At 43.7% G+C, this 27623-nt stretch overlaps 1 protein-coding gene across 1 annotated transcript in view; it reads left to right on the forward strand.

Annotated features, from left to right (window-relative positions):
- Positions 1 to 26344, forward strand: part of NIPAL3 (NIPA like domain containing 3) — a 32012-nt gene extending 5668 nt beyond the window's left edge. The window contains 11 exon segments of the mRNA XM_026702604.2: positions 1633 to 1701; positions 1784 to 1955; positions 4848 to 4907; positions 7082 to 7227; positions 12855 to 12951; positions 15376 to 15496; positions 15498 to 15509; positions 17945 to 18033; positions 20031 to 20094; positions 23111 to 23205; positions 24262 to 26344. Of these exon segments, the coding sequence (XP_026558389.2) occupies positions 1633 to 1701; positions 1784 to 1955; positions 4848 to 4907; positions 7082 to 7227; positions 12855 to 12951; positions 15376 to 15496; positions 15498 to 15509; positions 17945 to 18033; positions 20031 to 20094; positions 23111 to 23205; positions 24262 to 24440 (1104 nt within the window). The 3' untranslated portion in view covers positions 24441 to 26344.
- The last annotated feature ends 1279 nt before the right edge of the window (positions 26345 to 27623 follow it).

Raw genomic sequence — 27623 nt, forward strand, 5'->3', positions numbered from 1 at the left:
CAAGAACCGCAATGATTCTTTTTAACAACCATGGCAAAAGAGGTTGTAAATTTGAGTACACAACTATTTGTATGTAGAAGTGATTCAAGCAGTCGCTCCCCTATTTACTGGCGTATAACGAGAGGAGCTACAGTTCAAGCAGATTCAGTTATTATAGCCAACCTCAATAAAATATACTTCTGATCTTCCTATATATTGATTGGTCTGGTCTGGTCCACCTAATGGGGGTGACTTGCCCTTCTGATAATGTTATAATATTGCCAAATAATGTCCTGTAAATTTTTTGGGAAGGTCAGAAAGCAAGTGAGATGCGGCTGATTTTATTATCTTTTATGCCGCAGGTGTTAAAAGAATAACCATGGTTCTTAAGTGAATCACATCGTCATTAAACAAATCCAGCTTCTCCCTTTGATTTTGCTTGTTGGAAGACACCTGGGAAAGTTGCAAATGGTGATCACAACAATCCTGAGATGCTGCGACTGTCAGAAATACATGCTGGCTATCAAGCATCTAAATTTTGACCATGTATCTGTGGGGATATTGCCACAGTCATAAGCGGAAAGACCGGTCATAAATAATTTCTGAATGGTTATAAGTCGATGATTACCTGTACAGGGGTGATTTTGGCCTTAGAATTCTTGCATGAATGAGTTTGGAAATGTAATGGACTGGATGGATGGATGAATTAATTAATTCTTTAATGGCCAAGTGTGATTGGACACAAGGAATTTGTCTTTGGTGCAAATGCTCTCAGTGTACATAAAAGAAAAAATACATGCGTCAAGAGTCATAAGAATCATAAGGTAAATAATCAATAATCACAAGTAATGATAGTCACAGGGTACAATAAGCAATCAAATCATACTAGGAAACAGTCAATATAAATCGTAAGGATACAGGCAACAAAGTTACAGTCATACAGTCACAAGTGGAAGGGGATGGGTGATAAGGAGCGATGAGAAGATTAACAATAATAGTAGTGCAGACTTTTTAAATAATTGGACAGTGTTGAGGGAATTATTTGTTTAGCAGAGTGATGGCATTCAAGGAAAAATTGTCCTTGTGTCTAGTTGTTCTGGTGTGCAGGGCTCTATAGCATCGTTTTGAGGGAAGGAGTTGAAATAGTTCGTGTCCGGGATGTGAGGGGTCTGTAAATATTTTCACAGCCCTCTTTTTGGCTCGTGCAGTATACAGCATCAATTGAAGGCAGGTTGGTAGTAACTGTTTTTTCTGCAGTCCTAATTATCCTCTGAAGTCTGTGTCTTTCCTGTTGGGTTGCAGAACCAAACCAGACAGTTATTTCTCTAAGAGTCCTCTTGGACAGCGGCCTTTGTAGGGTTGAACTTGGGGATGAGTTTGGTTGAGGCCTACTCAACATACCTTTTGAGACCACCAGTTTGGAGAAAGCTGGCCTGGATTTTATGTTTGCCTGGACAAATACATGCTCCTTACAGGACTTTTACCTGAATGTCATAAGCTTGAGGACGGGTGATAAGCCACTTCTCTCAATGCCATTATAATGTTCGATCTGTTGCTAAATGAAAGGCTGTAAGTCAAGGGCTACCTGTATGTCCGTCTTGCATTCACAGAACCTGCAAAGTTTAATACCTGTGCTTTTTCCTTTCTTTGCAGGAAAATCTGATTGGTGCCTTGCTGGCTATTTTTGGGCACCTGATGATCAGCATCGCTCTCAACCTCCAGGTGAGCTGAGAGGAGGAGAAAAAGGATTCCAGAGCCATAGAAACCCCACTGAATCTTCTCTTTTTCCTTTCCCTCCCTCTAGAAATACAGTCACATCCGGTTGGTGAGTTGCAAAGAGACTAAGGCTTATTTTAGGACCAAGACGTGGTGGTGCGGATTGTTCCTTCTCTGCCTGGGAGAGTTGGGGGTCTTCTCCGCCTACGCTTTTGCCCCCCTGTCCCTGATAGTGCCTCTGGGGGCTGTCTCTGTCATAGGTAAGTCCCTCAACACAGGTCAGCTCTTCATGGTAGAGCAGACTAGGAAACCAAGGGCACGAACGCAGATGGGAGCCTTGCAAATTTCATTTGCTTATTCATTCGTTCAATATATGTAGCCACCCGCCTAGCATTTGTGGCTCTTTAAGTGGCTCACAAATAAAATAAAAATAAAAAAACAGGTAGTCCTCAACTTACGACCAAAATTGAGCCCAGCATGTTTGTTGTGAAGCGAAACATTAGTTAAGTGAATTGTGCTTCATTTTACGACCTTTCTTGCCACAGTTGTTAAGTTAGTAACTTGGTTGTTCAGTGAATCTGGCTTTCCCATTGGCTTTGCTTGTCTGAGGGTCGCCCAAGAGGATCATGTGACCCCGGAATACTGCAGCCGTCATAAATACGAGTCAGTTGCCAAGCGGCCAAAATTCGATCACGTGACTATCAGGATGCTGCAATGCTCTTAAGTGTGAAAAATGGTCGTAAATCCCGTTTTTTAGTGGCAGTGTAACTTTGAATGGTCACTAAATGAACCATTGTAAGAGGAGGACTACCTGTAATTACAAATGAGCAGCTAAAATTAAAACTCATTTTAAAAAAAACCAATTGAAACAGTTAAAACTTAATTTAAGGGAAGAGCACTAGGCATACAATAGCTAACAGTTCAGCCAACTTTAATTACCAGGTTATAGTCACAAGAGTGTTGGATGTCCGAATGGGCCTTTGCCTTCCTTTCCTTTATCTTCAGGAGAACCAGGGAGGGTTTGTCTGAGATGTTTACCTCAGGTGACAATTCTGGCTAGAACACAGATGTCTTTTATCTGACCATTGTATATTCATTGGCACTCTTGAAACTCCTGTTTCTCAAGGTTATTCCTTCTGCCATGCAGATAAGACTGGCACCTGCAGGCTTCTCCTATGATGCTGTGTGATTTATCCCCCATGATATTTCTAACAAAGGGTCCTTGGGGGTCTCTGAGCTTTTTTCTTGCTTTCTGGCAGACATTTTGTTACCCAAACTTGGTAACATCATCAGTGCTATTGTACCCTGTGACTATCATTAAGTGTTGTACCTGATGATTCTTGATGAATGTATTTTTTCTTTTATGTACACTGAGAGCATTTGCACCAAGACAAATTTCCTTGTGTGTCCAGTCACACTTGGCCAATAAAAGAATTCTAATTCTAATTCTAGAATGGAATGGGGTTTGCTGTCAGTTTATATTGTGGTGATTTGCTTGTCGGTGGTGGTGGAAGTAGGGATTCTTTGGTTGGGCTGTTTACTGATGGCTCTTTGGCAGTTTCTTTTTTTATATATAAATATTTTTATTATTTACATAGAGGTATATCAAATACAGTGTGACCATTCTGGCATTTCTTCCACCCTACATACCCAAGTGAAATACAAATGACATATATAGCAATAGACTTATATACTGCTTTATAGTGCTTTTACAGCCCTCTCTAAGCGGTTTACAGAGTCAGCCTCTTGCCCCCAACAGTTCGGGTCCTCATTTTATCCACCTTGGAAGGAGGGAAGGCTGAGTCAACCTTGAGCCTGTTGGGATTTGAACCTGCCATATTGTAGGCAGCTGGCTGCAGCAGTAAGTAATTTTCAGTACTGCACTCTAACCACTGCACCACAGAGGCTCATATATACTATTTATACATTGCTAATCTTATACAATTATTTCTGACCAACATACTGATTCTAATACATATATAATATCCCATTCCAGGTCTATTAACCTAGTTATTTTGTGTTCCAATTCCGACCTCTTGATTCCAGCCATTGGTAATATTTATTCCATGTATTGTAGTATTCTTTTCCGTTTTGTTTTTTTAATTCTAACATTCATCTGTCCAATTCTGTGCAAACTAATATTTTATTATCTCTTTTTCTGAGGGCGTGTTTTCACTTTTCCATTGCTGGACGTATGCCATGCCAGGTTGTGTAATATTAGATATACTGACCCTTTACTATAGCCATCAGGCTCTTTGGCAGTTTCTTGATTGGGCTATTGCTTACTTGATTGTTGGTCTGAAGTTGACCTTGGAGTTTATCTATGCTGATCTGAATGCTGATTACTGTTGGGGAGGTATTGGAGTCTTTTTTTGTTCTGTTTTGAGCCACAGCGGCGCAGTGGTTAGAGTGCAGTACTGCAAGCTCCTTCTGCTGACTGCCGACTGACTGCAATTTGGCAGTTCAAATCTCACCAGGCTCAAGATTGACTCAGCCTTCCATCCTTCCGGGGTGGGTAAAATGAGGACCCAGATTGTTGGGGGGGCAATAGGCTGATTCTGTAAACTGCTTAGGGCTGTAAAGCGGTACATAAGTGCTATTGTTATTGCTTTTGGGTTGGTTGGTTGTCTCTTTTGCATAGACTCTAGATATGGTTAACATCTATGTGTCTATTGATGGCTGATTTGTCAGAGTGCCAGGTTTCTATAAATTCCCTGGCATTTTTGGACTTGGCCTGGTCTAGGTGCAAGAAAACAAGCAAGCTCAGAGAGCACCAAGGACCCCTCATTTCAACCCTGAACTATAAATATTCTCCTTTATTGATATTTCTAGTGTCAGAAATATCTCAAAAACTGAAATAGTTGACAATCCATATAAAATTGACTCCTATGGAAGCAAGGTCAGGCGGCGATGCACGTACCAAATCTTTAAGATGCTAGCAAGATCCACATTCTTACATCCACCCAAATCCAGGATATGTAGGCCAGATGTTCCCCAGTTATGCTGATTTATTCAAAAATAAAACAGGAAAAAATCCCCTAATCAACCAAACATTTCCACACGTGAAAATACACGCATGCCCCAGCTTGAACTAATCAGACCGGCTCTCTCTAGCATTGGCAAAGCTCATTGCTTGTTATTTTCTCATTCAGCCAGTACAATCGTTGGAGTCATATTCATCAGGGAAAAATGGAAACCTAAAGACTTCTTGAGTAAGTGACTGGATGCATTTTTCAGGACTGTCCGTCTTCAGCATGTCTCTTTTACCTTTGCTTCCTCTTGCTTCCTCTTGCATGGATGGTACAAAGCAACAAGAATTGGTTTCTCTCTTAACATTGCAATTATTATTTTTTTAGCTTCTTTCATACCTGCTAATTTGTTAGGACCGACTTGGAGGTAGCTGGCTACTTTTTCGTCATTTCAGAAAGGTGGGTTAGGGGTGTTAGTTGGTGTCTCATCTTAGAAGTCCAGAAGAAAAGGGGACAGGACTGTCCCTGTTCATTTATATCCAGGCCCCTGGGGAGCATTCCTTCTTCCGTTTTCTTGTTTTCTTTCTTTTTTTGCTAATCCTTTTAATTGTAACGCACAGGTAGCCCTCGAGTTACAACCATTCATGTAGTGACTGCTTGAAGTTACAGCAACACTGAAAAAAAAGTGACCTACGACAGTTTTTCACACTTAATGATCGTTGCATGGTCACACGATCAAAATTCAGCCGCTTGGCAACTGGCATGTATTTATGACGGTTCCATTGCCCCGTGATGATCCCTTTTTTTCGACCTTACGATAAGTAAAAGTCAGTCATTGCAGCATTCCCACCAGTGGTGGGATTCAAAAAGTTTTACCACCGGTTTGGCGGGTGTGGCTTGGTGGGTGCGCTTTGCGCACGCGCGCACACTTTGTGTGTGTGCGTGCACCAAACACACACTTTGCGCAGGCACAGAGGCGTTGCAACTCACCACCTGCAAGCCTGCACGATCCCGGTCGCTTCAGCAGCTGCCGCGTGGCACTTTTCTGTACCACGCAAAGCAGCTGCGCTTCAAATTCAGAGGATAAAGTTGAATATGGGAGCCCAGGCGGGTGGGAGGGCCCAACAGCAGAGTCGTGGAGAGAAGCGGTTTGGTCTCTGCTGCTCATCGGTGCTACCGGCTCAGCAGAACCAGGCTGAACCAGTAGAATACCACGAATTATCCCCATGATCACAGGATCACAATTCAGATGCTCCACAACGGATTCCTATTTATGACGATTGCAGTGTCCCAGAGTAGTGTGATTCCCCTTTTGCGACTTTCTAACAAGCCAAGTCAAAGCCGTTTTTGAAACACATCTGCCGCCTGCATGGAGTGCCGTGGCGAATTACCTCAGTCAGAGGAGTCCAGTTCACAGCCAAATTTTGGAGGGAGTTCCTGCGGACTATTGGGCCTTAGCTTGGCCTTTCATCCAAGCACCAATTTGGGGGGGGCGGGGGGGGGCAGAGAGATTGAACGCCATGGTAGAGCAGTATTTGAGGTGCTACGTGAATCATCAGCAGTCCAATTCGGTGGACCTCCGTCGCGTACGATAAAGCTGTTCACAGAAGCACAGGACTAACCCTCTTCAAAGTGGTGAGCAGCATGGACTTCGTCCCAATGCCTGAATATCCAAGGGATCCCCCCCCTCCTCAGTCAGCCTGACCGATTGGATGTCAACGCTGAAAGCAACTTGGGAGAATGTTAAAAAAGAGCTAGCTAAAGCGGCGCAAACTTATAAGAGACAGGCAGACAAACACTAGGCCCCACAAAGGCCATTCCATCTGGGGGAGAAGGTCCACCTCTCCACTAAATACTTGAGGTTAAGGCTCCCTAGTAAGAAGTTGATGGCTAAAGTTCACGGGACCTTTCTCCGTAGTAAAGGTCATCAACCCAACCATGGAAGCCAGATTCATCTAACAACCGGGTTACTAACTTCACTGCAGTGAGTCACTGAACAGCTGTGGAAGAAAGGTTTTTGACTGGGGCAAAATTCACTTAATAGCTGTGGTGTTTAGCAATGGAAACGTTAGGCTAAACAGTGGTCATAAGTCAAGGGCTACCTGTCCCTCTTCTTACATGGTATTCATTTTAAGACCTTTCCCTGTCCTGTGTCTGTCGTTTCTAAGTTCCTTTATTCTTCAGGAAAATAGTGGGGTGCCCACTTTAAATCAGCCAGCCCCCTGCATAACTGTACCCGCAGTGCAAGTCTCATTAGCATGGAGTTGTATTCCAATCCATGTAAAAGGGTAGCCTGTACTGCTTTCCCCATCTCATTTTTGTAACTCATTTTGTGCATGTAACTATAACTCAGAGCTGCTGTAGGCCTCCAAACGAATGAAACTAACGCAGCTTTTCCTGTCTTCATCCTGCCAAAGGGCGTTACGTTTTGTCCTTCATAGGCTGCGCCTTAGCCATTGTTGGGACGTACCTGCTGATCACCTTTGGACCGAACAATCATGAAGTCATGACAGGGGAGAACATCAGAAAGCACCTGGTCAGCTGGCCGTTCCTTCTGTATATGGTAAAGTGATCCATTTCATCGAGTCTAATCTATGGTCTTCCTCCTCAGCGCTGTTTCGTTTAAAGGCCTAAGCCTCGCTCTGTGAGATTTTGTGCTTGCTCTGTGGTTAACGTGCTTCCTTGATCTACATTGGGGTTTCTCAAATCTGGACAACTTGAAGAGGCGTGGGCTTTTGATTCTCAGAATTGGTGTCTGCCTGGGGAATTTGGGGAGAAGGCTTCCACACCTCTTAAAGTTGCCAAGTTTGAAAAAGGCTGATCTAGAGCAGTGGGTCGCCAACCCGTGGTCTGCAGCCCACTGGTGGTCCAGGAGAAAATTCTGGTGGTCCGCAGAGAAATGTCACCCCCAGAGCACCCCCCCCCCCAAAGCAATTAATCCAGGCTGTGCAGGAACACAAGGCCCGCAGGAACTCTCCCCGCCCACTCACTCATTACCTGGCAAACTTGCCTGCTAAGTTGCTATTTTTCCTTTTTTTTTGACCATCAGCTGTTCTGCTGGAGAAGGTTGAGATTAGCTAGAAAGCAGGAAACCATTGGATTTCTTGCTTTCTAGCTAATCTTTAGATCTTCAGCTCCGCTTTTAAGCAGAGCCGAACCTTCCTTAGGACTGAAGCTTCTGTTATTCAGTGCAGATTCAGGTAGCTGATGGCAGAAAGATAGATCTCTGAGTGAATCTATGATTCTGTGAGCAACTCAATCTGCCTTCCTGCTTTGCCTGATTTTGGGTAAAAGTTGCTCTTTTTTATAAAAAAAAAATCAATATTTACATAAATATTTATAATATTTACATACAAGCCATGCCCAGCCAGTCACATGACCACCAAGCCACACCCACAAATTAGGCCACGCCCACAGAACTGGTTATTAAGAAATTTGAATCCCACACCTGCCTCTGTGTTTAAGAGAAAGGGAGAGGGAGAGGAAGAGGTTAAATCAGATTTCGCTCTCTCTCCCACCAACGTCAGCAAGCCAGCGTCAGTCAAAATTCATATTAGTGGTCCCTGGGATTTAAAATTATGAGTTTGGTGGTCCCTGAGGTCCAAAAGGTTGGCGACCCCTGCTCTAGAGCTTTAGTTTTAACTGGTTTGTTGAGTGAGTCACAAAAGCTGAGTTCATATATCAAGTTGACCCATGAAGCAAGGATGAGCATTCTCAGAACTGTATGCAGTCTGGTGCTGGCAAAAAACAGACAGGTTTTTTATCTTCAGAAAGATCAATTCTGAAACAAGGATGACTGTAATTAAAAATAATCAAGAATCTGCCCCAAAGCTTTAAGGAAACAAACAACCCTCCCCACAATACTGCCACCATCATCTCAAGGCTTAAGAGTGGTTCTCAGTCATCAAAAAAGTGCCCCCTTTCCATAAACTATGATTTGCAAGGAAAAGGGGAGACATGATAGCAGTCTTCCAATATCTCAGGGGCTGCCACAAAGAAGAAGGAGTCAAGCTATTCTCCAAAGCACCTGGGGGTAGGACAAGAAGCAATGGGTGGAAACTAATCAAGAAGATAAGCAGCTTGGAACTAAGGAGAAATTGTCTGATAGTTAGGACAATTAATCAGTGGAACAACTTGCCTCCAGAAGTTGTAAATGCTCCAACACTGGAAGTTTTTAAAAAGATGTTGGACAACCATTTGTCTGAAGCGGTGTAGGGTTTCCTGCCTAGGCAGGGGGTTGGACTAGAAGACCTCCAAAGTCCCTTCCAACTCCGTTATTCTATTCTAAATCACAATGATGTATTAATAAATTGTATTAAGTCAAACCAATTAGATAACATTATGATTTAACACAGGAGCCCCCAAACTTGGCAGCTTCAAGACTTGTGGACTTCAACTCCCATAGTTCCTCCTGAGGAATTGTGGGAGTTGGAGCCCTCAAGTCTTAAAGTTGCCAAGTTTGAAGATCTCTGATTTAACATGATGTGATCCCAAATTAAGTTTTAGATCTGCAGTTACAGTGGATCCCTAGGTGTCCTGAATGGTTCAAGGTTGACTCAGCCATCCAACCTTCCGAGGTCGGTAAAATGACCCAGATGGTTGGGGGCAATAGGCTGACTCTGTAAACAGGTTAGAGAGGGCTGTAAAGCACTGTGAAGCGGTATATAAATCCAAGTTCGATGACTATTGCTGTCTTTATTTCATGTCCAGCTTAGAGGGTTGTGTTTAAACATAAGCACTTGGGTTATTTTATTGGTAGCTCTAGTGCAGGGGTGTCAAACTCACGTCGTCACGACAGCATTATGTGATGTATTGGGACTTTCCCCCACTTTGCTAAACTGGGTGTGGCCAGCACATGACGCATCCAGCCCATAGGCTGGGTGTCAACTCATAAAATATTTCTATGGTCTTTTAGAGTTGCCAACAGAAAGGGAGGGGGGAGCAGTGCGGCAGCTTGCAAAGCGAAATTGCATTCCATAAATGTTTTCAAAGATAGTAACTAGGTGACCGAAGTTTCTGCCGCGCCAAATTCTAACTGGAGAGCATGATTGATGACTCTTGGCTATGGATGTGTCCCCTTGGAGAATATGAATTATGATACACCCAGGGGGTGGAGGGAAAACCCGGGTCAAGGGTGATAATGAATGATGTGTCTCAGAGTTGGCTATACCCAGGCAGTGCCAGACTTTTTAACTCCCAATAAATCCTTCGAAGTTTTGGAAGTTTGGCTCAAGCCTCATGATTTAAATGGGGGTAACTGCCGGAATCCTGACACCGGGAGTTTGACAGCCCTGCTGTAGTGTGTTAGACAAGCCAAGTTGGCCAACTCATTGTAATAATCTAGGGTTTACAAACTACATAGGATCAGTTCTTGTGTAATTGAGAGACGCTGGTTTAGTGGGGAGGCTATTCACTTTCTGAGCAAAAGAGCCAAACATGAGGAATCTGCCAGCAGAAAGAAGAAGCTCAGCAAATACGTGTGGCCCCAGAAGATTTCACGGATTTATTTTTTAAAAAATGTGTATTCAAAATATGTATCCATTTTGAATAAATAGTTTTAACCAAATCTCAATGTAATAAAACCTGCATAAACCAAGTATATAATTAAAATAATAATTACACAAGATGATGATAATATAATTGTAAATAATAATTACACACGATTATAAGAATATAATTAAAATAATAATTGCTCAGGAACTGAGGCACTGCCTAAAGCTTACAGGGCTATGTTTGCTTGTTCATGAGCAAGATGGCAGACACAGCCATGCCTGCCCAAACATGCTCCGCTCTTCCTCTGTTTCAGGGGCACCAATTGCCTAAGGGGCCGTGTGGGCTGGCAGCACCCTTTGAACCCAGGTTCAAAGCAGCTCTCAGCCACAAGAGCTCCCTGGGTAACTTTGGGCCAATCCTTTTCCCTCAGCCCAGTCTGAGCCCAGCTTAGCTCTGCTGTGGTGGTCAGGGTGAAGCTTGGCTCAGGGCTTGGTGTATGCGTGGCCCTGCAGGAAAGGCAGGATCAGCTTTTAAGAAATACAGGTAGTCCTCGACTTACAACGGTTCAGTTAGTGACCGCTTGAAGTTACAACAGCACTGAAAAAAGTGAGTTAGGACCATTTTTCACACTTCGTTGCAGCATCCCCAAGGTCACATGATTTACATTCGGATGCTTGGCAGCTGACTCACATTTATGACGGTTGTAATGTTGTGGGGTCACAAGATTCCCTTTTGCGACCCTTCTGACAAGCAAAGTCAGTGGGGAAGCCAGATTCACTTAACAACCAGATTACTAATTTAACAACTGCAGTAGTTCACTTAACAAATGTGACAAGAAAAGTCGTAAAAACGGGGCAAGACTTCACTTAACAAATTTCTCACTTAGCAACATAAATTTTGGGCTCAGTTATGGTGGTAAATCGAGGACTACCTGCACATAAAATAAACTGCACTCCACCTAAGCCAAGGGAGTCCAACCATGGCAACTTTAAGACCTGTGGACTTCAACTCCCAGAATTCCCTAGCCAACCATGTTCTAGGACTGTGGTGGCTTTTTTGGCTCCTGTGCCAAAAATTGTGCATGCACTTGCACACTTGGACTCACGTGCCAGCACCCAGAAGGCAATGCATGACCCCAGCCTGTTACACGCAATCCCCATGCCACCACCATGCCACCCCCTTACCTGCACTGCACCTCACAGCTCATTTTCGGCTGGTTTGAGGCCTTTTTCGGCCTCCCAAAGGCTTGAGGAAGACTTCTGCAGGTTTTGCAAACTGAAAACTAGCCCTGTTTAGTCACTTCTGGTATTTTTGGAAAAACAGGAAGTGATGAAACAGGGCTAGTTTTCGGCCTGCAAAGCCTGCAGAAGCCTTCCTCAAGCCTCTGGCAGGCTGAAAAAGGCCTCAAACTGGCTGAAAATCAGCTATGAGGTGCGCACATGCAGTGAGGTAAGTTTGCCTGCAGCTTGCGTGCCGGCACAAGTGGCTCTGTGTGCCACCTGTGGCACGCGTACCATAGGTTCGCCATCACTAGGCACTAGGCAATGCGTACAGGTAGTCCTCGACTTACAACAGTTCGTTTAGTGATCTTTGAACGGTGAAAAAAGTGACTAATGACAATTTTTTGCATTTATCATTGTAACATCCCCGTGATCAAAGTTCAGATGCTTGGCAACTGACTCATATTATGACGGTTGCATTGTCTTGGGGGAGGGGGTCATGTCAACATCTTTTATGAGCTTTTGAGAAGCAAAGTCAACGAGGAAGCCCAATTCACTTAACAACCGTGTTACTAACTTAACAACTGTTGCAAGAAAGCTTGTAAAATGGAGCAAAATTCACTTAGCAACAGAAATTTTAAGTTGAGGACTACCTGTATTTATGGCTATTTGCAGTGTCCTGTAGTCATGTGACTATATTTTGTGGTGCTTTTGCTAAAAATGGGCACGCCCAGCCCATGGAGAACTTACACTTATGACCACTGTGTTCACTTAATGACTGACACAAAAAAGTAAAAATCATTTTCCCACCATTACAACTTGTGACCCTAATAGGCCTCTTCCAATATGGTTGTAATTCAAGGGCTACTTGTACTTGGAATGCAAACTCCCAGTTCCCAGATTTCTGGGGAACTAAGGCAGGAGGGACCCCCTTTTACATTTGCAAAAGGGAAAGAGGTCTCTTCAGCCTGCAAGGGCAAGAATGTGAAGAGGCGAAAAAACCCTGGAACGCCAGCTGTCAGGATTCCGGCAGTTACCCCAATTAAATCATGAGTCTTGAGCCAAATTTCCAAAACTTTAAAAGGATTTATTGGGAGTTAACATGTCCGGCACTGCCTGGGTGTAGCCAACTCTGAGACACATCATTCATTGTCACCCTTGACCCTGGTTTTCCCTCCACCCCCTGGGTGTATCATAATTCATATTCTCCAATGGGACACATCCATAGCCAAGAGTCATCAGTCATGTTCTCCAGTTAGAATTTTGCACGGCAGAAACTTCAGTCACCTAGTTACTATCTTTGAAAAGCTATGTATGGAATGCACTTTCTATTTCCAAGCTGCCGCACTTTCAAACCCCTTTCCCCCGCCCCCCTTTCTGTTGGCAACTCTGAAACGACCATAGAAATATTTTATAAGTTGACATTAGCCTTATTTCAAACCAAACCCATTGTCATTTCTCTATTCTCTTTCTTTAGCTGGTGGAGATCATTCTGTTCTGCCTGCTTTTATATTTCTACAAGCAGAAGAAAGCAGACTATATTGTGGTGATTCTGCTTCTGGTAGCCCTCCTTGGTAAGTCTCTTCTCCTCTTTCTCTTTACGTAAGGTTGGTTTCACACACTGGATTGTTAAACCCTGGCCTCAGTTTCGCAAAGAAGCAAGTTCGTGCATGTGATATGTGTGTGGGATTTCATCGCCATTCAGCTTTCCCAAAGCTGGTTCCTTCCAGGTGTTTTGTAATCTTCATATTCCAGGAATCCTGATCCAAGACCCTTGGAGGAGTCAGATTTTATGTGTTTATTTATTTATTGGTTTTCAAGGCTGGTTCCAAAAAGGCTCTGAGCCACCAGGAAGATGGCTGCCTGGACAAAGCCCCATGAAGAATTATCCTGATAAAAAATAAATTCATCAAGGGCTGAGTGGTTGGAAAGAGATTAATAAGTCAAGCTCTTGTTCCTGTTGATGGCAATTCCCATTACAGGTACTCCTCGACTGACGACCGCAATTGAGCTCAAAATTTCTGTGGCTAAGTGAAACATTTGTTAAGTGAAATTTCACTCTATTTTGTGACCTTTCTTGCCATTGTTGTTAAGTGAATCACTGCAGTTGTTAAGTGAATCTGGCTTCCCCATTGACTTTGCTTGTCAAAAGGTTGCAAAAGGGAATCACGTGACCCCCAAGGAGACACTGCAACCGTTATAAAAATGAGTCAGTTGCCAAGCATCAGAATTTTGATTAGTGGGGATGCTGCAATGGTCGCAAATGGGAAAAATGGTCATAAAGTCACTTTTTTCAGTGCTGTTGTAACTTCGAACGGTCCCAAACGAACTGTTGTAAGTCAAGGACCACCTGTACATATGTCTGTTGCAGCCTCCCCATGGCTACATGATCAAAATTCAGACTCTTGACAATTGACTCATATTGTTCTGACCCAACCGGGTTCCCAAAGAGCAAACACAGACAAAGGCAGCAGCCCCCACCTTTTAAGGTTTAATAACGAATTCTGTTCCTTTAAAGGTAAAAGGCTGCTTTCCACTAATTAGCTCCGACAAGAAAGAGCCTTGCCAAGTTGTTTGTCAATGATGCCAAAAACCTAGAGATAAGAACTAATTTACAAGATTCTCCAAACTCGAACTAAGATGTCCACAAGTTGAGCTTCAGAGATTCTTTGCTGTCTGCAAAGAACGCTTTTCCAAACCTGGTTTTTATCCTCTTGAGGGAGGGGCCATTACCTTGCAGCCTTACTCCTGAGTCACCCGTGCTGCTGTAATTGTTCTTTCCTTCAAGCAGTCCTTGGCACTTGGCACAGGCTCCTCAGGAACCTCCTCATCGCTGCTGCCAGCCCACACGATCTCTGAAGGCAGCACTCCACTCCCTGATGGTCCTGGCTCCCTCATCTCAGTCCTTGCTCTCCTCAGCCATCTGCACCTGCTGCCGGCTAACCACAACACATATTTATGATGGTTGCACTGTCCCATGGTCACATGATCCTCTTTTGCGACCTTCTGATAAGCAAAGTTAATGGGGAAGCCAGATTCAATGAACAGCTGTGTTCCTAACTTAACAACTACAGTGATTCACTCAACAACTACGGCAAGAAAAGTTGCAAAATGAGGCAAAACTCACGTAACCCATGTCTCGCTTAGAAACGGAAATGTTCGGCTCAATTGTGGCTGTATGTCGAGGACTGCCTGTAATGTATTTCGTTCGCCGTTGTTGTTGCTCCTGAACAGGGGGGTCAGACTCAAGGCCCAAGGCCCAGATCCAGCCTGTGGAGTACTTAGATCTGGCCCATGAGGCCACCCTGGAAATAGCGAAGGACCGGACTGCAGTGCCTCTGCCGGTGAAAATGCAGCCCTCCCGAGCGCCGTTGTTGCTGGCAGAGGGTTTCAGGAGACCCTCCCAGCCAAAAATAGAGGCTGTGAGCCTGTGGTGGGATTCAAAAAGTTTTACCACCGGTTCAGAGGGCGTGGCTTGGTGGGCGCGCTTTGCAGGTGTGCACACCCTTTGCGTGCGTGCGTACGCGCTCATGCCAAATGTGCCCTTTGCACCAGGCGCGGAGGCATTCCAACTCACTTCCTGCAAGCCTGTACGATCCCGGTCATTTCAGCAGCTGCCGCGTGGCACTCTTCTGTACCACGCAAAGCAGCTGCGCTTCAAATTCAGAGGATAAAGGCGAGTATGGAAGCCCAGGCGGGTGGGTGGGCCCAACAGCAGAGTGGTAGAGAGGACCGGTTTGGTCTCTGCTACTCATCGCCGCTACCGGCTAGGCAGAACCAGGCCTAACCAGTAGAATACCACCACTACCAGGAGTCCGTTTTCTCTGGCAGAGCTCTTGGGCCTCCACAGGCGCCCCCGAAATGAGTGTTGTCAAGATGGCCACACCCACCCCAGCCCCCAACATCAAACACAACCCTGATGTTGACCCTCAATGAAATCGAGTTTGACACCCCTGCTCTTGAGCAAAACAAGGCTTGTTACCTTGGCGGTTTTTCAGGTTCCATGACTGTCATTACCGTCAAAGCTGTTGCGGGCATGATCGTGGTTTCCATTCGGGGGAATATGCAGCTGGGCTACCCTATCTTTTACATCATGGCCGTGTGCATGGTGGCAACAACCTTTTCAGGCAGAGTAAGTAGAACAAAGCTTGCTTGCTTGCTTTCTTCTTACTTCCTTTCATTTCTTTCCTTCCTTCCTTCGTTCCTTCCATTTCCTTCCTTCGTTCCTTCCTTCCTTCCTTCCTTCCTTCCTTCCTTCCTTCCTTCCTTCCTTCCTTCCTTCCTTCCTTCCTTCCTTCCTTCCTTCCTTCCTTCCTTCCTTCCTTCCTTCTCTTTCTCCCTAAATGTGTATTTTCTTCCTGTAGCTCACCACCAAATGTCAAGGTAATTCAAATTTAATTAAAATGAATTATAGATCAAAAATAGAGCCTGTGTGGCAGGTAGCGCTGGAAACTAGGTAATTGGATTCTTGTTGCTGTTTCTAACCAGAGATGGGCCTTTTAGTAACAATTTGAATAATTTCTTGTTCTCAAAAAGCTTCAGTGGAAGGGGTCATTTGGGAACACACAGTTAAATGCCAGCTTCCCACACTCGTTGCATCTTGTGTGAATTGCTGGAAGTGTGCTCGGAGGGATGGGGATGCGAAGCATCCTTCCTTTTACAAATAATGAGAGATATTTTTTTTTCTGGATCTTAAGGTTCCATTTGTAATCATCATAGTTGGTAGCCAAAGGTATACTTTGGTAGAGCAACTGAACAGGACTGGTACAGACTTCAATGGATAGGACTATAAAAAAAAAAAAAATTGCAACCCACCTGCCTTCCATAGAAGACCTGTATGTTGCCTGGGTCAGAAGGAGGGCTGAGAAAATATCTGCAGATCCCTCGCATCCTGGACATAAGCTGTTTCAACTTCTCCGCTCAGGACATTGCTATGGGGCATTGCATGCCAAAGCAACTAGATACAGGGACAGTTTTTCCTCCGTGCTATCATTCTGCTGAATTCCCATAGCTCTCTTCTCCTCTCTTCTCCTATTCTATTCTATTCTTTCATTCTATTCTATATTCTATTCTATTCTATTTTCTCCTATTGTTTTCTTCTCTTCTCTTATTCTATTCTATTCTCCTATTCTCATCTTCTTTTTTTCTATTCTATTTTCCCCTCTCCTATTCTATTCCATTCCATTCTATTCTATTCTATTCTATTCTCCTCTCCTATTCTATTCTATTCTATTCTATTCTATTCTATTCTATTCTATTCTATTCTATTCTATTCTATTCTATTCTCCTCTCCTGTTCTGTTCTGTTCTGTTCTATTCTTTCATTCTGTTCTATATTCTATTCTAATCTATTATTCTATTTTCTCCTATTGTTTTCTTCTCTTCTCTTATTCTATTCTATTCTCTTCTCCTATTCACGTCTTCTTTTTTTCTATTCTATTCTATTTTCCCCTATTCTATTCTATTCTATTCTATTCTATTCTCCTATTCTATTCTATTCTATTCATGAATCAAAAAGTCAAAACAGTGGCTTATGACCAATGCTCACACATGACTATTGCAGCATGGGATCAAAATGTGGGCATTTGACAAATGGCAGAGTGTTTACAATAGTTGTCCTGGGGTCATGGATCCTTATTTGCATTCTTCCCAACTGGGAAGCTAGCAAAGTTAGTGGGGTTGGGTGGGGGGGTGTCAAATTCAATTAACAACCACAAGATTGTCTTAATAGCTACAGTGATTTGCTTAACAACTGAGACAAAAAAGGTCATAAAATCCAAGTGCACTGTCACTTAATCACCTTGCTTAGCCAGGGAAATTCTGGTCCCATGGCTGGCTGGGGAATTCTGGGAGTTGAAGTTCACACATCTTAAAGTTATGAAGATAGGAAAACATTCGACCCCATTTTCTTGCTTTCTGGAGCATTTGATGTCTATATATGTACTACCCCAAAAGGAGAATATTTGTAGCTCAGGGTTGAGATTATGGGTCCTTGATGCTCTCTGAGATTGGTTGTTTTCTTGCAGACATTTAATTAGAACAATTAATCAGTGGAACGACTTGTCTCCAGAAGTTATAAATGCTGCAACACTGGACGTTTTTAAGAAGATATTGGACAATCATTTGTTTGAAATGGTATAGAGTTTCCTGCCTAAGCGGGGGGGTTGGACTAGAAGACCTCCAAGGTCCCTTCCAACTCTGTTATTCTATTTGTGATCTGAAATTACCCAAACTAGGCAACACTAGCAGCACTGATTATCCAGTTTGGGTAATGAAACGACTACAAAAGATATCCATGAAGCTCAGAGGATACCAAGGACCCCTCGTTATAAAATATTACCTAGAAATTTTGGAATGAGCTGAAATTTCGGCAGGCAAATCTACTTGTTTTGCCAATGAGATCAATAGCTGAATCTCAGACTGGTGATCCTGTTTTTGGTTCATGATTTGTAAATTTCCCTTTCTTTGTGCCGAAACATCTTCAGCTTTTTGTGAAATGTTTTGTTACTTATTTATGGGCAGTGTTGTCTGATTTTTTTCCCCCCCACTAAATTTATTTTTCTCCTAGGTTTTTAACCCAAGCTTCCCAATTGTATGATGTATCCCAGATTGCTAGTGTGGGTTATATCCTGTCTACTGTAATAGGAATTACGGCAGGTAGGTGTATATTGGTGCATTAAAATGATGGAAGGAGCTGATCAGCAAATAACCTCTTTCCATCACTGAGAGAAGATCCCTGACTTAACACTTACCTTGAAATATGTATTTTAGTGCTTAAAACGAAATTGCCTACAATGATAACAAGAAACTGTTTTTCCCAGTGAGAGACACATTTCAAATTAAGTCCAGGCTTCTGGTGCTAAACAAATTTTCTCTGCTATTGAGTTTGATTTCATTACTGTACATATCCAACAGAGGAGTCACTTCTTCGGCATAGTTGAGTTTTGTACCCACCACAGTTCTAATCCGCTAGGAAAAGAATACCCAGAAAGAAGCTACTGTACTTATTTAAACATGTAAAAAAGGGGTGTCCAATCTTGGCAGCTTTAAGGCTTATGGACTTCGACTCCCAGAATTCTCCAGTCAGCATGGCTGGCTGGAGAATTCTGAGAGGCAAAGTCCACAAGCCGTAAAGTTGCCAAGAATGGATACCCCTGATTAAAGAGTTTAAACCGGATCTAGATTTCAATGCTAGGACTTGTTTTTGTAAACTTTTAATTGAAATCACATAAGAGAAGTTTTCATTTGTCTTTTAACACCTGTAATTAAATATCTTTTAAAAAAATGAATTCGGTACACTTCTGAAATATTAATGTTTAAACTAGACTTCATAAAGCAAGCCACAGCAACCTTTTTTCTGGATATCAAGCTATTTATTTATTTATGCATGCGGATGTATATCACTGCCCATGATTGCCTGTTTGGCAATAACCTCTCTGGGCAGCTAACAGAGCATTTTTTAAAAAAATGCAATACAAAATAATTGTCAATGTTAAAGAGACATCATGACAGTGTGCTTGAACAGAGGGCGCTTGTGCAGTAGTGGTATTCAGTCGGTTCACACTGGATCGGGCGAACCAGTAGCAAGGATTTGGCGTGGGCCACCGAACCTGTAGTAAGTTCTGGCTGGCCATACCCCCCACCCAGTCGCCCTCCCGCCTGATGCTCGCTCACCCTGCCCGCCTCCCTGACATTCACCTAAGGTATTTCTTTCTTTTTTTCCCCTCCCGATAATCAGCTGTTTATACGATCAGCTGTGCCGGATTCCCCTTGCTGAGGCCCAGGAAGGCAAAACATGGAGGGAGGAGCTCAGCCCCCCCCCTCCATTTTTTGCCTTCCAGAGCCCCAGAGGAGCCTTAGGGGAGCAAAAACACCCCCCTAGAGGCTCCTCTGAGGCCCAGAAGCCCCCCCAAAAAAATGGGTGTGGAGGGGGTGGCTGCAAAAAAGCAAAAAAAAAAAAAGCCACACCTACCCAGTCATATGGCCATACCCACCTAGCCACGCCCACAGAACCGATAGTAAAAAAAATTGAATCCCACCACTGGGCGTGTGCTCACGTACGTATCTCCACTCCTATGGTGGACATGCGCTTGCCCATTTCTCCCATGGCCTGGTTTTGAACAAGCTGCAGCGCACTAGCGGGGTTGGGGGCCCCTGAGTTATGGGATGTGGCTCCATGTTTTTGAATCGAGGTGCATCCTGCATGGCGAGGTGTCAAACAAGGCCTGTGGGCCAGATCCGGTCCACGATGTGGTCGGATCTGGCCCACGGAGCCATCCTGGAAAACGTAAGGGGCCGGGCAGCGTGGCTTCAGAGCAATCTACCCAATGCGAAGAGGAAACATGGCAGCCGTTTGGGGAGTGGTGTCAAGCTGGCCAGGCCCATGCAGTTGGCCACGCCCACCCACCCTACCCCCCAGTTCAAACACAGCCCTAACCCTAACCCTCAATTAAACTGAGTTTGACACCCCTGCTCCATGGGATGATTCCCATTTCTTCTCTTAGTAACTCAGTTGGCCAGCTTTTGAGTTATAAAAATATAATCTATCCACACATCAATTCTGTCTCCTTAGATACATTTTTTGTTTATGCTATTAACTGTTTAGCCTTTGTTTTAAAGGAGGTTCTATTTGTAAAGGCTTCTTTTCTTTTCAGGTGCAATTTTTTATTTGGACTTTATTGCAGAGGATGTTCTCCATATTTGTATGTTTTGTTTGGGGTAAGTTCCCAATACTGATCTAACTGGTGGGCTTTGGGTACTACCCTGTGTCTCTTGCATTTCCTTTTTCTCTGCTTGGCAGGTTTGTTCTTTTTAACGTATGATGGCTATTGGAAGGCTACTTTGAGCACCTTCCATCTCAGAATGGTGGGAAACCAGGGGTGGGTTTCTACCGGTTCTGTCCACCTCTGTAGAACCGGTAGCTCTGAAGAGCAGCAGACATAGAACCGGTCCTATGTCTGCTGATGTTTTTGCCACCCGCGCCAACCGGGCTGTTACCTGATCTTTATTTCCTGATTTTTCAACGTCAGCTTACCGAACGAGGCACAGCTGCAGTTAAAAAAGCAGGAAAAGAGGGCTGTTTCAAAGACTGCTTCTCTGCACGCAGCGTGCTGATGACGATTCACAGGCGCACAGCTCGCAGTGTGCAGGGAAGCTCGTAAATCCTGAACCGGTAGTTAACCCTGTCGTATCCCTCCCCTGTGGGAAACAGTGTCATTTTTAGCTTACTAATCATTTTTAGCATACTAAAAACACAGTCTGAGGGCTGCTAGTTGCCCACTCTTTGCTAGTAGTTTTGGAACATTTGTGGATGTATTCTTGATTGCCTGAAAAATGTCTAATGCCGTGACAGCAAACCTATGACACACGTGCCAGAGGTGGCACGCAGGGTCCTCTCTCTGGGCGTGTGAGCCGTCACCCCAGGTCAGCTCTGCCATTCTTGCATGCGCACCTCCCACCTGCCAGCTGGTCCTCAGTCTCTGTTGCGCATGCACAGGGCACGTGCGGGGGAGCGCATGTGCAGGGTGGGGCACATGCATGGTGTGAGTGCATGCATGTGCTGGAGGGCAGGGTGCATGTGCGGGAGATAGGACACAGGCGCGGGAGGCACACACACATTGCATTTTGGCGATGCATGCACGCCAAAACTCTTGAGAGTTTTCAGTTCAATTCAGTTTATTACATAGACCAGGAACCAGAACAAATAAACTGAATTGTCTGGAGTTTTCTGGAGTGGGAAACTCTATCCCAATCCCTGCCCAGATTGCAGTACTGGATACAATCAGAAATGCGTACAGGTAGTCTTCATGAATGGCTTAAATTGGACTAGACAATGAAGTTATAAATTGAAAAATCACCTGACCGTGCCAATTTGCGATGGCAATTCTGATTGCTGTTGCTATGCAACTTCTGTGCAGGCATTAAACGCAACACCACATGACATCACTTGCAACTTCCTGCCAACTTCCCTGCTGATGTTGCTTATCAGAATCCACCAGTGAAGCTTGCCAATGGTGATCCCATGACTCTGGGGCACTGCAACCATTATAATTGTGTGCCTGTTGCCAAGCGCTGAAATTGCGATCACGTGGCTGCAGGGAGGTTGTGACAGCTGCAAGTTTGAGCCATACGTCTCTTTGGTTGCTGAATGAATGGTTGCTAAGCAAGGGCTGATTATATTTTGCCTCTCTTGGAAACCAAATCAATGTAATATTTGATGGTAATTAAAGCTTAATTTGTCCGCAGTCAAAGAATCTCAGCAGCTGAGTTGCAATCTTAGGAGTTAAGGTCAACTTTCCTCTTGACCGAAAAGTGCAGGCTTTATATTTGCCTGGATAGTCCTGAGAAAGTCCTGTGGGGAGCAGGGTCTGCAGAAGGGGAAAATTGTGAGGATAGACTAATAAAGGGAGGAGTGTCAAGACAGAAGCCTCGTCCTTTTGTGTGTGCATTGTGATGCCACACCATGCATGTGGGGCGGGACTTATGTATCAGCCTTGGAAACCATATTTTATTTGGAAGCTTCGAGGCTGCCACATTTAGTGCCTGGGAATTTGGGAGGGCGGATTTCATAGAGTGGTAGAAGATTGGACTCAACAACATTCTTTCTCAGAAAGTCAAGGACGGGTTACCCTGCACCTGGAGGGGAGTGGCTGGAGGAATTTCTCCAGTTGGGACGATGCTTGATTGGGCCATGTGATCAACTGGTGGGTGCAGGGCATGGGCTTTTGATTTTCAATTGGGAAGGGAAGATCCGGAACTCTCAGATTCGGGTTTTCCCAGATGTGGCAACGTGACACTCTAATAAAATGGAGCTTTGAGGAAATGCTTGTCTCGGAGTTTATTGGGTTGGAGTTGGTTAGTTGGAGCGCTGACATTATGCTGCATTGCTGGACACCACTGCCTATGGAAAAGGTTGTCAGTTCAGAATTGGGATGTCAAAGGGACTGCTTAGGGGTGGAGATGCCTAGGGGGCCTTCTTCCTGGAGAGAAGCCATGGGAGCAGTGAATCTCTTCACCCTTCTTTCCTCTCCTTGTATTCTGCCTTAACACTGCTCTTAAAAATAAGACAGGGGAAATAGTACCGATGGTAAAAGGAGCCTTGGGTGCAACCCCAAAACAACCAGAGCACCACTTGAACACCATCGGCATTGACAAGTTCACCATCAGTCAATTGTAGAAGGCAGCTTGTCTTGGAACAGCTGACATCCTGTGATGATACTCTTAATACTATTAACAGCACTTGCCTATCTCAGCTCCATAGAAAGGACTCAAAAGGAAGTTAAAAATGCCAAATCTAGCCTAAACATCTGGCTGACTATGCAGTCAGCCATAATAATAATGACGTCCTCATTCCTACAACGTCTCCTGATGCTGTTCTTTCCCTTAAGAATTTATGTTGAGGTAGAGAGGTCTCGTTGCACAACTATTTTAAGTGAGTAAACAAGATCTGGGTAAATCTCTCAGAGGGTTAGAAGGGCACTTCAGCTCTCTCTGTGGCTTTGGAAAGAAGTAAATTTAGTTAGAACTATTTTTGATGTTCCTGCTCTTCACAGATGTTACACTTCAAAAGTGTCTGGACATGTTTACTTTGCCCCATGAACTGAAGTAGCACATAGACTGCGGACTCACTTTCTGTGAGGTCAAATGTAGCTAAGACTTTTTAACGTCAGCCATGTTTTCTCTTACCTATGTTAATTTAAATTTCTTTATCTTGTCCTTTTAAACTCTCTTTCAGATGCCTCATTGCCTTTTTAGGTGTCTTTCTGATCACTAAAAACAAGAGGAAATGTGTCTTTTTTGAGCCTTACATCTCCATGGATGCCATGCCAAGTAATTTTAAAATCTAGTACCTTTTTAATAAGCGGGGAAAACTGACAGGCTGTTGAAAAGATTAGTCTATCCCAACATTTCACCTCACTTTATTATTTGGTTGTACCACTTGCTGTAGATCAGGTACAAAAACGGGGCATTTAAGCAATATGGAAGAACCCGTATCTTGATCATGGTTATATTGAAAGTGTGTCATCAATGTTCTTGGTTTTTATTTATGTTATTTTTAAAGTTGATCGCTTCCCTGGTTTATTCTCCTTTTCTCCTATTTTAACAGCTGTCCAGAGTCTTATATATGAGATGGGCGGCCTAGAAATGAGTGTATTAAATAAGTAATTTTTCAGAGTCTGCTTTTAGCCATTTTAAATTTAATTTTGTAGTACTGAGGGAGAAATTTCCTTTAGGTCTTGTAGAGGATTAAAACGTTAACTCACCCTTCAAGAATCTTGAAAAACCTCAAAGATTTGGACTTTGTCCCCCATTCAGTGTGGAGATGATATTATTATTATTTTATTTTTATTTTATTTGTTTGTCGACCATCTTGCCGCAAGGCATACTATATCATGCAAAGACCAGTTCGGTCATAGAATTGCAAATTTGGCCCTGAGGACCAAATGTAGCATTCTAATTTAAGAAGGGGGTCCATATCGTGGATATTTCAATAGCAGTGTTTCTCAACCTCAGTCTCTTGAAGATATGTGGACTTCAACTCCCAGAATTCTGTGTCTTCAAATGTGGACTTCAACTCCCAGAATTCTGCGTCTTCAAATGTCCCAGGTTGAGAAACACTGTCCTCAATTAATCCGATCCTGCTGCCATCCAATGTGATGCAACTCTGGTTCCCAAACCGGCTAAGTCTCAGAATGTAGGCTTTGAGATCAAAACTTTAGAACAGTGTTTCTCAATCTTGGTAGCTTTCAGATGGATGGACTTCATCTCCCAGAATTCCCCAGTCAGTTTGGTTGGGTTACTGGGAAGTGACATGTTAAAAGACAGCAATTGAATTTTTCTCTGGTTTTCAAACCCCTCCACCTTTGTCCTTCTCTCGACTTTCAGGCATGCAGAATCTTCACGACAATGGAACTGCAGTTCAACCTGAACTAAAGCCTTCTTTTTCCTATGGTGCCCTGGAAAACAATGATAGCATCTCCGAAATTTATACTCCTGCTACATTAACCGTTGTCCAGGAAGAACATGCTTCTTGTCGGATCATGTCACACAGCAAAAGCGAGTGAATGCTCTTTGGAGAAATACTGTAGGTGTGATTGTCTATTTATTACCCCCACCCGCTTTTCTGTTATTTCATTCATCGAGCCCAGCAGGCAGCTGAAGTAGGGATGAACTCATATGATAATTCTAAAGAAATACTGATTAAGGATCACGTACCTGCAGATACAGAAGTATTCCATGGTAAACTGAATTGCATTGGAATCTGAACCGCTCCATCATTGCAAACTCAGAAGGCATTTGAAGTAGCTAAACAGACTGTACTCGGGTGACTATAGACACTCTAGTATAACAGAAGCCGTGGTTTCCTTGGGATAACCAGGGATTGTATATCTTTTAAAAACTGGAAGAATGGCATTCTCCAAGAGATACGTATTAGGGATACTCCATACTGAAAACTAATTATTTCCTCCTTTTCTGTTGGCACGGCTAACCAGAGATGCATTGATGCAGTTCACTAGTGTGTCCCGTTTTACTTATTATATCTTGTTCTCCTAAACCTGGGAATTGGGAGGGAGGCAGGATATATTCTAGTATTCTGTTACCCTGGTCAAAGGGTTTAGTCAACAGTTCAACTTTTATTCCCCATGAAAACTATGCAATTGAAGACATATCGCCACTGAGAACTCGTATCTCTCGGATCAACACACCATGACAGCGTTGGTCTGCAACCCCTGGTGGAGAATGTGATGACATGTGTTTTGCTAACCAAAGACCACCATCTTGAAATCATGATGTTTGTGCTTTTAATAGTTGTCCTGGAAATGAAATTCTAGATTGTAATGTCCTTTGTATTAGGCCTAGTTTAGGCCTGAATTGCATCATTTCATAGTAATGGTTGGAGACTGCCATTAAATGCTTTTTATGCGGATTAAAAATACTTCCCTGCAAATAGAAAGCCAGCTTCTGCAGATGTCCTTGAGTTGTGACGAAAAACCACCTTCCTTCTTTCCTGTGTGTGATACTTTATGTTTATGTGCAGCAATTATTTAAATGGAGGAGCATTTAAAAATATGCTGGTGCTTCAACTTCCAGTCAACAATGCTGCAATCTTTTTTGCTATCTCTGGCTACTTTGCCCACAGGGAAAGACATTGATTTCCTGCAAGTTTTTGTTTTTAATTTGTACTGTATCAGGGTTCTATCTGCTTCTTTTCCGCAGCAGATGACAACAATTAGACAACCTTGGCTGATCTTAAAAAGCTAAGCTCTGTTAGATGTGAATTTGTATTGAGGATGGATGACCGTGGGAAAATCCCCAGTTGCAGGGTGTACTGGGAAATGTAAAAAGCATCTCAGAAAATGCAGTCCCTACTCTTTTCCATAATGATGTCAGGTTTCTGGTGGTTGCCAGTAGAAATGAATAGATTTCTGGTGGTTTTGTGGAAGAATTAACATGAATGTAAACCTTGCTGCAGTTTTCAACGGCCCTGTGGAGTCTAAATGGAGGATACTCAGGTATTTGGACCACTTTCACAGAGTGATTTGCACTTAGGATCCATGAAGATCCATGGGCAATATGAAATAAAGCAGTGTTTCTCAACTGGCAGGCTCAAGATACGTGGACTTCAGCTCCCAGAATTCCCCAGCTGGTTAGGGAATTCTGGGAGTTGAAGGCCATACATCTTAAGGTTCCCAAGATTATTGCTCTGATATATTATCTTCTGGAGATACCTGTAGGAAATCGAATTTCTTCCCATGCCATCACATCTTCCCCAATATCAAACAAATATTTAGGCAAAAATGCAAAGGGGAAAAAAGCTTCCTGGTTATTGTGAAGACAGACAAGGTCCTTTTCAGAATGCTAGCCAACGTTCTTGTCTCACTGATTTCTGAGGATGTCAAACATGTCTTGACTGAGTGTACTGTCTTCACCATGGTGTGTGTAAATAAACAAAGCTTTATGACACAAAGATGGAGAATGGCAACTTTTGTTCAAAGGAAGCCTTCCGTCAGGTGGGTGGGGAAATAAATTGAATAAGGAGCCACCTTGAAGACCATGTATGGGTGGAAAGGCAGGATATAGGCATTTAATGAAGTAACTAGGCCTCAACTTGAAACCACAATTGGATCCAGAATTTCCGTTGCTAATCAAGGTGGCTGTTAAGGAAGTTATACCAGATTTTACAACTTTTTGCCATTGCTATTAAGTGAATCATGTGGTCATTAAATGAATCCAGCTTTCCCCATTGACTGCTTGTCGGAAGCTGGCTGGGAAGATCAGAAAAGGTGATCATAAGACCCTGAAACCATTGTAAATGCATGTTCTGACGAAGGCTTCCTGAGACCATAACACATAGTCAAAATAACTCATGTTTTATTTTAACGCTGGGAATTATGTTCATTCCCAGCCCGTAATGAATCCAAACAGTCCCTCGAGATAAGCGCCCACCTTCCTCTCCTTTGAATTGCTGCCAACAACTAAAGTGCCAAATTAACTGTAAAAAAACAACCAAAGTACAAAGTCCACATAGAGCTTCAAGGATTAATCCAAACAGAGTGAATGACTTTGCTTCCTGCAAAGGTTTCTCTACCTTTGCCTGTCCTTTATACCTTAGGGGAGGGGCAATCGCCTCCCGGCCTTACTCACAAGTTGCCCCTTTGTTCCTCTTTCTAGCAGCTCTGTGCACACGCGCACTGGGAACAGGCTCCTCTGGGTCCTTGGCCTTGCTGCTGCCAGACTCCAGAGGCTCCGGAGTCAGCACATAACTCCCAGATGGCCCTAGCGCCATCTCTGCATCGGACACAGGACCCTCGTCCAAGTCCTTCCCAGACTCCTGGACTGGCCCATGTTATTCCCCACTGTCCAATTCCTGCCATCCTCACAGGCTGCCGGCGAACCGCAACAATGCATGCTGGTAGCCAAGCACCCAACATTTTATTATGTGAGCGTGGGGTGTGCTGCACAGGACATAAATGCAAGGATTCGTTGTAAGTCACTTTTTTTCAGTGCCGTTGTAACTTTGAACAGTCACTAAACACAGAGTTGTAACTGAAGGACTACCTGTAATGAAAGCAAGCACAAGGGGAGATTTTTGCTGAAGCCCAGTGACACTTTAGTGCGCAGGTGTCAAACTCGTGGCATCACATTGCCATCATGTGATGTATCACAATTATTTCCCCCTTCGCGGAGCTGGGGTGGGAGTGGCCTGCGGGCGACGCATCCAGCCTGCAGGCCACCAGTTTGACACC

The sequence above is a fragment of the Pseudonaja textilis genome, chromosome 10 (genome assembly GCF_049901715.1).
Source record: "Pseudonaja textilis isolate UNSWEBS1 chromosome 10, rPseTex1.2, whole genome shotgun sequence".
NCBI lineage: Eukaryota > Metazoa > Chordata > Lepidosauria > Squamata > Elapidae > Pseudonaja > Pseudonaja textilis.